The sequence below is a fragment of the Festucalex cinctus genome, chromosome 13, assembly GCF_051991245.1.
Source record: "Festucalex cinctus isolate MCC-2025b chromosome 13, RoL_Fcin_1.0, whole genome shotgun sequence".
Lineage (NCBI taxonomy): Eukaryota > Metazoa > Chordata > Actinopteri > Syngnathiformes > Syngnathidae > Festucalex > Festucalex cinctus.
This window is the reverse complement of record NC_135423.1, coordinates 21,927,861-21,939,465: the sequence shown is the minus strand read 5'-3', so window position 1 is coordinate 21,939,465 and position 11,605 is coordinate 21,927,861. Positions and strand designations below refer to the sequence as shown.

Sequence of the window (11,605 nt, the reverse complement as noted above, 5' to 3'; positions counted from 1 at the left end):
AGGTAATGCATTTAAAAAGATCATTAATCAAGTCAGATCATATCAGGCTTTATTGAAAACATAACTATATATACACAGTTAACAACAGATACCTTGATTTTCAACAGACAAAATCCTACTTCTTTACAATGGTGAAGACAATACATATTGTAGATCCAACCCGAATAATCTAATGCGGATAGAATCTAACAAAGTTGGTTCATGGTACTTGTGTTTAATATTTATTCATATTGGATGTTTTTCTTTCCAATATTTTTTTCTCCTACCCTTGACTGCCCACTTCCTCAACTCCTTCTGGCTTTAAACTGTGATCGTAACCAGACGCAATGACTTCACAATGCGGTAACATCTCCTCTAGCAGGATGATCACCAAGCCAGGTGTCGAAATCCCTGGAAGGGATGACACGTCCAGACGCCGCAGTCCCCTGCAGCACAAAGGTGGCACCAAAAAAAGGAACATGTGACACAATAGAAATGATAATTAACGCAGAAGTAAATTAGCTGAACGTCTCCCTAATGAGTGTGAATTACTTGAGATTCCTCAGGGCGACCAGTCCGCCTGTGGTGATGTTTGGGCAATGAGAGATGTCCAGCTCCTTCAGAGAGTTCTGGAACACATGCAGCTTAGCCAAGAACCAGTCATCCACCTCTGAGCATCCTCGTAAGCACAGAGTCTGCAAAGATTTTTGTCCTTCTGAAAGAGAGTACCAAACATACTGATGCAGATCAAGGCAATTGACATAGCAGTACATAAGTACAAGAAAGCAAAAAACTGAACTAGGGGAAAGATCTATTAGTACCCAAGTTAGACAGTCCAATATAGGTGATGACTGTATTGCTCATGTCTACTTCCTCAAGAGGCGTGTCTTTGTAATTCAAGAAGTCCCAATTGAAACTGCCGTTCTGGTCTGCACGGAACCATTCTGAATGGCCAACAAATCTGAAGACACACAACAGACATGTAAAGAGGCTTGAACATTTCAAAATGATCCATCCATCCATCCATTTAATGAAAGGGAACCAACAATATAGCCCATATCAATGAAACCCACAGGATGGACCTCAGCTTGTCTTTTGAAGGAAGAGGCAGCCAATCATTTCATATTCTCTATAAGAAGTGATATTTCTCTCGCACTCCTTTTCGCACATGGAGAAAGAAAAAAAACAAACAAACAAAAAAAACATGTTTTTACAAGCAAGAAAATGGCACTTACCGAAATCCTCCCTTTAAACATAAGACGTAGTAAGCTGATGCAATATCAGCCCCATAAATTTCCTTTGTGTAACTGTAGTGACTGTGACAGACACACAGATTCATGATGATGAAAACATTACCTTTTTAATAACATTTCAGGATGAACCTTAACAAGTGACCTTCTCGAAGGTTTTTAATACACACGTCCAACTGTTCCATGTTTCCGTACATTTCGGGTAGCATGCTATTTTCTAACGAGGAGCTGAAAATTTACAACGACTGTTTGATCCTTAAAAATTTCCAAGGATGTCAGTTGTATACCTTTCAGTCCCTTTGTGGCAACCAATTACAGTTTTTTTTTCCAATTGCTAAAACACTAAAATGACATGCATAGCACAATTACTTAAACTGAAACACAGAGCGCAAAACCTCTTCTCAAGTCTCTACATTTTCTGCTTTACACGCATTTTGCAATTCAAAATGGCACTTTTTTTTTTTTTTTTTTAATGCACTGCACACGGTTCTCTACATAAGACTCCTTGTTTGAGTACAGTAAATTTCGCAAAAGTACTGAAACACTGAACACTTGCATATGTGCATTCAAAACTTTCGAGGTCAGGTAAGTTCACCTGTGAAGGTTATAGTGTAGCCTGCTGCCTACAGGTTTATGAACATTTCTTACCCGTTCATCGTCTTTAGCTCTGTCCTTTTCATCCGAGACTTCAAGCTAAGGAGCATCTCGACGTCATAGAAACGCCGGTCGAGGAAGAGGAGCAGCCTCTCGCGCAGGAGAGGCAAGCTCAGGGAGCTTGAGCTCCATGGTCGCCTAGCAACTAGGAGTCGAGTTGACCGCTGACAGCACCCGAGTAGAGACTAGTGAACAGAGGGACCAAAAAACACAATTAACGATTTTGCAGACGAACCGTCTATGTATACAGAAATTAGCTAACAGAAGAACACAGTCAACATGAAGGTGGTACAAGCGTTAAATTACTTTCACTAAACATGCAAGTAAATGTTTGTTAAGTATTTTGTTTACTCAAGTAATAAAAGTCCAAATGTGAAGGGTAACTTACCACCAAGGGGGCAGACATGATATGTGCTTCTACAGAAAATCACGAGGATCAAAAATGTCTTCCGCGTATGAGGAAAGTAATCTTTTGCCCACAGGGTGTCGCTACAAGCTCGCATTTAGGTCTGACTTGTTATAGCCGCCTCTGTTCCAGTTGTCAGCCTCAAACAAATCTTTACAATGATGCATTGTGCAGATGAAGAAAAACAATTCTGTTTCTGGGTTATTGTTTGATTTTCAGCTCAAGACAAAATATCTCTGTGTGACACATCACAACAGCAATAAGTTCTTTGTATTATTTTAATACACACAGCTTAAAGTAATATGTTTTACAGTATTATTTATTTGTTCAGTATTTATTACTGAAGGTGTATGGGAGGTTGTAATTACGTGGTTGCAATGATGTATAATTAACAGTGCACATTGGTTGTATTCAAAAGAATAAATAAAATTCATTTGATCGGAGAATGAATGACATAGTCCACTACAAAGAAGTCCCAATTAGGGACTACTGAAAGAGTGAATAGGTGTAACAGTGTGATACAGAGATCTTCCTAATGAAATGGTTGTTTTTCTATGTGCCCTGTGCCCTGTGATTGATTGGTAACAAGTTTAAGGTGTACCCCACCATCTTGCCCAAAGTCAGCTGGGATCGATTCCACACGCCAGACCCAAGTGAGGATAAGCGATTCAGAAACTCAATGGATGGTCCATGGATGATTATAATGTGATGTACTTGAAAATAATTTTAAATATACATATATATTCTGTATGCAGCTCTGAGACTTCACTGATTGCCCCAGTCAATCGGTTATAAAGTGCCTAGAACAATGACGTTGTTATAACAAAGTCTTTCCCTTTGGAATTCATCATACTGATTTTGCTATAATGATTTTGCATTTTTGGATGATAACTCTATACATGATTTTAAACTGCACCTTTGACTTTACGCATCAACATTTGACCAGACCTTAATGGATATTTCAAAGGAAACATGTAGTACTCGTATGATGTTCTGCTCGAAAGCATAGATCCATAAAGAATGTATAGTGTCCCATATACTGTATAGTACTCTTGAACAGCATGGGACTGGGAATGAAGTCAATTTTCAAAAAGCTGCCAATTGATTAATTTAGTTCTTTCAAAGTGGACACTGGACAGTAAGATTTTCTTCACAGCAATATCCATATTTACCCTACATATTTGTTTTAAAATGTCAATTAATGTGGTCTGGCCAAACCAGCTGGATCCAGCCCAGTGAATATTCAGTGAAGTGGCTGGGTTGAGACTGGATGTCATTTGCTATAATAATTATGACACTTACACAGTATGATGTGATATTACTGTAACAGACCCTATCAAAGTTAATAAAATAAATATGTAAGGTGTTGTTTTTATTAGTTCAGCTCATTTACTTACAGATATACACATTCAGCCATTGTGCAGTGAATCTGTTTGCTTTTTTTTTTTTATCTTTGTATGTATTTGTGAGGATCAAATCAATGGCTACTCATTTTTTTATTTTCTTAATGTCTTGTTCTACAATGTTTCTCCATTGAAATCAAAAGTTGTTGTTGAAATGGTCTAAAGGCCAGTTGCATACTGAGTGACGTGGCTGAATGCTACTGAACTGGACAATCTAGATTAGAACAAATTACAGTCTGTAACTGACCCTTGCATACTTACCAACTCGCAACAGAAAAACTGTGACTCCCTCTTGTGTTCTTAACTGGATTTTTATTTTTTTTTATTGAACCGCAAACAATGTGGACATTGGACATTGTCAAGGAAAAATCAGATGGCCTTGCAGTAATACAAAGAGAGACAAGTTCCGACAACTTCAAATTGGGTGACGTGTGTCGTACTGTATATTTAAAAGTGTCAATTCCCAAGTCGTCAACCTTGGAATTTGAGATTTGCATCAGTTAGGATGTGAGCAAAGAGCATACTGACTTTGAATTTGTAGCATACTGTGACGACGGGGATTTGTAGTAGGCAGCCCAAGAACAGATTTGCATATGAAAGTTAACCAGTGTGAGCGAGCATCTGCGGATTTACAAGGATGGGGATCCAGCAATGGAATACAGATCGTAATTCTGTTTTTATCTCTTGTAATGAAACCCAATGCACTGTGATAAATGGTATTCATTTTTTGAGGTAGTGAACTATTAGGGTCTTGAAAAGCAGGTCACCATAGCCCAATAATGGCAGAAACGTCATGGAAATCAAATATTTCAGAACCATGTGAGAGAATAAGCCTAGCCTTTTAATTTGATCTCAAAGTTTTGAAAATATTCCATAAAATTATAGGTTCAGACCGCTGATTATATCAGTTCAATCTCAAGATGAATTTTAAGGATGCAAGTCAGTTGGTTAGCCTTTTATTTTGAAGGTTGCTGTGTGAATGCATTGTTTAAAGTAATGTTACATATTCCTCATATTTCACATAATATAACCACTTTAATCTAAATTTGGAAATTAAAGCACATTTGTTACCTTAAATGTGACAATATACTGTTCTCCTACCCAATTGGATATGGTCATCTTGTATTTTAGCTCAGTGATTTACCACTGTTGGTTTGGGAGTCAAAAGTGGGTTTCCGGCAGATAATTAAAAAAAATGATTGAATATCTTTGATGCACATTATGTTTTTTTGAACAAAGCATTTTCTTTATTGTCCTTAGCTTATATAAAAGTGGGTCTCAACTTATCGGAAAATATGGATCCCAGTCTTACAACATGAGAGCTGCTTGTGCTTATGCTGAGAAGAATACTTCAACGTCACTATCCTTATTACTTTCTTTATACAGTATTTTCTCCTACGCGGAGCAAATAGGAACACTTTAGTCTTAACTTTTGCTGTTCCCCTGTGGCTCCCCACTTTTTTCTGTGATTTGGAGTAAATGGTGGCCCTGTGGGGAAGCCATTAGCCCGGGGTTGTCTCGCCCCTTCTTTCACGCCGCCTAAACCGATTCTATATAAGTCCAGTACACAGCTCTTATGCTTTCAGACACACATGCACAAGCTGCTGCACCATTCTCAAGAACGTTAGCGGCTGTCAGGGTTGCTTTGTTGTTGGTTTGGCTTGCTCCCGAAAGGTCATGTGGAGTTTGTGAATCTGTGTAAGTGATAACAAGAGAGCCATTAGTGGATGGGCTGAGCTGGGCCAACTGGTTTCATACTGAGAGACAAGGACAACCAGTGGGATGGGTCACGAAATGACAATGTAAAAATTGGAACAGCACTCTAGAGCACAATCTACATGATGAATCACTAGACACGGATCTACTCCAGTCCTTGTGTCGAAAATGCATCTACAATACAACACAACACCCAGAAGCTCAATTGAGATGGATTGACGCGAAGTGGAAAAGTGTGCTGTTGTCTGATGAGTCCACATTTCAAATTTTTGGAACTCCTGGATGTGTTGTTCTCCAGGCCAAATACGAAGCACCCCCCAAAATGGGCTAAATACGCGTTTGATGGACAGACTCTTGACCAACTGAAGTTGTACATCAAGCAAGAATGTGAAACAATTTCAGAGACATCTTCAAAGCTTTGTCAGTGTTGTGATCTCAGTTTCCCCATTGGGAGGAGGCCCATGCACGATATGCTGGACAGACAGTCTCTTAGCTTGCCTTGGAACTGGACTGATCTCCAACCAAAAGCCACATGACACAACAACATGAGACATGAGACAACATGCGACAACCATTCATTCTCACGTTGACTGTCACTTCCTGCAACAAAGTCAGGCAAGCGAATCTCTCAGTGACAACTAACTAACTAACTAACTAACTAACTAACTAACTAACTAACTAACTAACTAACTAACTAACTAACTAACTAACTAACTAACTAACTAACTAACTAACTAACTAACTAACTGTCATGACTAGGGTCATGCAGGGGTAATGTTTGGGTCTTGACTCATGACTGGATCACGCCAGGGTTATGTTTGGGTCATGACCGTGAGGTCGAGTGTCTGTTATGTACTGATGTAACAAGTGTCTGTTTTGACCTGATGTAACCAGCATCTAGTTTCAACTGGTTTTAGGCTATGTGATGCTATGTGATGTTAGGAGCTATGTGATGTCAATATCTTTAATATCTTTACTGGGCAGCCAACCAGATGTTTCCATGTCAGTACTGTTTACCCACATGTCTAGCCAAAACCAATGAGATCAATTCACTGTGTATTTCAGCCAAACTGAGAAGTGTGTGTTTTTGTCGGATTATAGCTTCTGTTACCACTGTTTCTCTGTGCAGCTCCACAGCCCAAGGGGGCTTGGCGTCTCGTGATTCTCGATGCATTCTCGTTGTTTTTGGTTTAGTCAAGTTGTGTAAATAAAGAGGTAAAGCCTTATTTGCTTCTGCGCTTTGGGATCCCCCTCAAGATCATCACACTACTAACTAACTAACTAACTAACTAACTAACTTTTTTTTTATTTTTTATTTTATTTTATTTATTTATTTATTTTTTATTTTTTTTTAAGAGCTCAGAATTGTTCATTCGGTAGTCTTACCGATTCAACGTCTTGTCATCATTGCTCTTTTTTTTTTTTTTGTTTTTTGTTTTTTTGTGTGTATGTGTGCGTGCGTTTGCGTGCGTGCGTTTGCGTGCGTGCGTGCGTTTGCGTGTGTGCGTTTGCGTGCGTTTGCGTGCGTGCGTGTGCGTGCGTGCAAATACGTATAAATTTATACTCATTCATTCACCTAAAACCTTATAAATATCCCATTACCCTTCGCCTTAACGAGGTACTTCAGAATCTTGCCAGAGTCGTGAGGTTTAAATGGTCAGGAGACCAGAGAAAAGGTCAGAAAAAAAAAGAAATAAAGAGAAAAGAAAGGTAAATCAAATTGAAATCCAGCACCGACCAAACACTTCCTGCCTTCCCCATGATTACAAAATCAAAGTCTTACGCCAACCCCGGAAGCCTCTAAATTCCAGCAAATTTAGCGAGATCTCAAGAGACCAGAGGAAAAACTAAAGAGAGGAAGGAGGGAAGGATCGATAAGGCAGAGTGAGATCCATAGAAGCCAGTACATCCAATCCATCAAAGTGAAGTCCAGCACCAACAAGACCCCTCCTGCGTGGTTACAAAACCAGAGTCTTATGCCAACCCCAGAAACCTCATACTTCTAATAAATTAAGATCTCAAGTGACCAGAGGAAAAACTAAAGAGAGGAAGGAGGGAAGGATAGATAAAGCAAAGTGAGAACCACAGACACCAGCACCAACTGATTCAAGGGGCTGTGGGAGGGAGAGGGTACTTCTGTTGAGTTTCAGTAGATGCTGGTGCGACGGATCTGGCATGCATAAGGACCACCACCAAAGAAAGAAGCCGTCAACCGCGGTCCAGCAAAGCGAGCACTCCCTGCTGGATTCTAAATGTGATGTGTGTGACCGTATCGTTTCTCTCATTATTTAAGCACCTCTGAATAGCACGTTCAACTGAATGCCTGCATAGAGCACGTCATCTTGTTATCTCTTTTTTTTCCACACATCTGCACTAATTTCCATTGGCAGAATTCATTACCATGGAGACAAACAGCACTTTGGGCCAATCCCTCCTCCTTTCACAAGCTGTAAAATTACACAACAGCACCGTTATTTATCAGGATGAAGTCAGTCATAATTGCACGTTGGACATAAAGCATCAAAGGTGTGAATATTCGTATTCTTATCCTCATATACCAGAAGTCTTATTTTCTCTTCGAATGGCCTGCCAAGCGGATTCAAGTGCAGCAATTCCAGCTAGTAGCTTTTCTGTTCAATTTAAATGTGTTACATTTACTAAATCGTATGTAAAGAATTGCTCACCCTCTTGTTTCCCCCTGAAAAACAACCACTGTACACACTGTACGAGGATTCCCATTAGACTGGTGAGGTTTTTTTTCCCCCCAAAGTGTCAGCTACATAGCATCAGATTAATAATTCAACAGAAATAAAAGGCTTTTTTTTTCTGTGCAAGAGTTACATGAGCTATGATACATTATACCCAAGTTGTAAACCCAGGCAAACCTTTTCTGCTTGACTTGAACCATCACGGGAGACCTCCTATCATCGACAGGACCACCAGACACAGATTTTCACACGCCCACTTATAATAATTATGAGATTATTAGCTTTGAAGAACAATTTAGAAAGGGAATATGCTGTTTAAGGCTCTTTTGCATATGAGGCGGCGTCAGGGACATAATTCAGGATTACGCACACTAGTGAAATGGTCCTCTTGACACACATGAAAGAGCAGAGTGTTTCAGTATTGTACACGAGTCTTTCACCAATGTCTCTTGTAGTATTTCATGATGATTATTGGTTAATAAAACATCCTTTCATTTCTCATGACTTCTTATTTTTACCTCATCAACCTTCATATGTAAGTCTTCTTTTTCTTGATTCTCCCTCCACTTTATCCCCCAAAGCCTTGTTTTCCCTATATCAGTAATATTTAACAACCTACTTCTGTAAAAGCACATGCAAATCAGATTTCAAATGTAAAAATTCAGCTAAGTCACGATATTTCCATCGACATTTTGTTTCCTAATCTACCCTCTTGTCCTCATTGTCAGCACTACTGAGATGAGTCGTTGCAAAAATACTTCCAAGCTTTTCAATAAGCCAAAAATAGAAAAGGTGGAGAAAATGGCGAGATGACAGCAAATTCATAATGGCAGCACGACCCAGCTGCAAATCATGAATAACTGAACATATTCTCATTTCTCTTTTTCTTCTTGGTATCATCAGTCATAGTGCAGAACAATTCTCAGTCTTTCACGCCACCTTGCATGGCTTCATTTGGCTGATAATTCATTTGACTGTGTAATGTGTTTACATTGTTTTTTGTTCACTGGTCTTATAAACTTCCATCTTTTTTTATTTTAAACAAAATTTCCACATTGATCATCCATCCATCCATTTTCTGAACCGCTTACTCCTCACAAGGGTCACGAGGGTGCTGGAGCCTATCTCAACTGGCTATGGGCAGTAAGCGGGGTACACCCTCAACTAGTTGCCAGCCAATCGCAGGGCACATTGATTTTTATTTATTTTATTTTTTATTTTTAGCACATTCAAAATGCACCTTTTTCAACCTAATGTCCTGAATAACATTGATTTATTATGATATTGGTACTTCGGCCTTATTCTACTTTGTAGCATGCTGAATTGTAATGAGGCATTACAAGTAAACACAGGAGAGCTCAAAGATTTATTATATCACATGGGGAATATGATTAAAAATAATATTAATGCATTTGTTTTGCCTTTTGATGGTGCCCCAGTGAGAACATAGTTTCATTGCGCCCCTCTTAGCCTTTTCTCATTATGTATTCATAGGTGATATTCCTGTCCTCTGCGATTGGCTGGCAACCAGTTCAGGGTGTCCCCCGCCGACTGCCCAGAGCCGGCTGGGATAGGCTCCAGCACCCCCCGCGACCCTTGTGAGGAATAGGCGGTCTAGAAAATGGATGGATGGTTGGATATTCCTGTCCTGGCGTGGTGTCCATCTGTATAGAAGAAATCTGAACAATAGAGCAAAGCACTTATTTATTGATTAAAACTCAAATTATTATTCATTTCCTAAATGTATTGATTGATTGGTTTCTGAGTTCTCAGAGAATTCGACTTTTACTGTAATTTGGATATTTAAAAATTCATTTTTCAATTTTTCATTCTTGCTCAAAGTGGTAGAACGTCAGCAGCTCATTGAAATGGAAAGAGTCTGTATTAAAACAATGCTGGTCTCTTCTCATTTTATGGTAATCAATTTGTCAAATCGATTTTACGCAGTATAAGTTTTTAATAGTGCTTAAATCTGTGTCAAATTTCTACAATTCATTAAAAAAAAGCAACCTGTCTGTAAATTGGAGAAATCCAGTCAACGGTAGACAGTGACAGTTGTTACGTAAGCTACCAAATCTTTCCGTCTCCTCCTGTAAACCCCGCCCCGTCCTCCCGCTCACCTACTAAATCGGGAACCTTTGCTCTTTCACGTGCTAAGCTGATTACTGCCTTGACATCCTCCTGTCACAGACACACAACTGGAAGTCTGATGGCAATGAGCCAAGCCACTGATTTCAATGTTGTGGTTCTGAGAATTCTTTTTTGGGGGAAAAAAAATTATCTCAATTGTGTAATATGTATTTACACTCATCCAGCAAAATGATGTACAGCAGCCTACATGGTCTCAGATGCTCATTGGCCACATTTGCTAACCCCTTTCCCACTGCAACAGAGCAGAAATTGACTGCTCTTAAATTAGAAGCCTTGTTAAGGGCGGGTGTATATTTTAAACCATAGCACACTAACACAAACAGCAGCTTTAATGTTATTCATTCAGCTCGCAGTCTCGACAGAATTGACAAATGACCCCATAATGGCATATGAGCTCATTAGTTTTTAAGCAGAGGTGGGATTAGTATTGGAGGTGATATCCTAGGCTTTTAGAGACTGAGCTGAACCTTTATTTGACCTTTGAACCACAACAACGTGCACACAGATGCAGTGCCATCAATCTATCAATCAATCAAACTTAATTTGTTTGGTGCTTTACATACATAAGCAACTCAAACATGAGTTTAACACCAACTCCTCCCACCACTTGGCCACAAGGACACTGACACACACGGGATTCAAAAATGATCCCACAGTGACCAAAGTCACACACATTACCCGTTAAAAATAATACCATAGTGACCTAAGAAACCTGAGGCTGGCCACAGACCATCCAAGTGCGGAAAAGACCTGAACAAAAATGGGAAGAAGTTATTCCCCACAAAATTAATATAAATCAAATGAAGGTGCTGATTTAAAAAGCTGCAAGCAGTCACACGTGTGAATAAAAGTACATCAATACGCTTAAAATAGTTGGTCTATTTTGATTCAACTTCGGAAGTCACTTTGAAGTCAAATTAAGACGCAGCCTCGTGATGTCTTTCTCACTGAATTTGCTTTTATGTGAAGGCAGCAGTAAAGGGACACAAAAATGTATCTGTATGAGAACTTTGACACTTCATCTGATCGATTTGAGTTGGAGTGTTTCTTTCAGCTACTACTGATCATGTTTTTACTTTTAATGGAAAAAATAAATCCTGTGAGGGCCAAAACATATTTGCCGATAAGAGAGCTAAATGAGCTACAGGAAGTTAGATGCATCATTCACAACCCTAATTAATTAAATAAAGCTGGGATACCTTGTTTGCCAAGTTGCCAACTTCTAAAGTGGATTTGTGCCTAGAATTCCTCTTGAGTAGTATTAAACTCAGTATAATGTCCCATTACTGTATATATATTTTTTTTTAAATGACCCAAAAAAGGAAAACACTTCTTACC

At 39.1% G+C, this 11,605-nt stretch overlaps 1 protein-coding gene across 1 annotated transcript; it reads right to left on the bottom strand.

Annotated features, from left to right (window-relative positions):
• Positions 1 to 32: 32 nt before the first annotated feature.
• Positions 33 to 2,334, bottom strand: dmac2 (distal membrane arm assembly component 2). The gene is made up of 6 exons (XM_077541359.1): positions 2,272 to 2,334; positions 1,878 to 2,068; positions 1,215 to 1,295; positions 801 to 940; positions 532 to 694; positions 33 to 425 (listed from the first exon to the last, which is right to left on the bottom strand). Exons 1-6 carry the CDS (start codon positions 2,287 to 2,289, stop codon positions 263 to 265), a joined length of 756 nt encoding a protein of 251 aa, XP_077397485.1. The 5' UTR covers positions 2,290 to 2,334; the 3' UTR covers positions 33 to 262.
• Between the last annotated feature and the right edge of the window lie 9,271 nt (positions 2,335 to 11,605).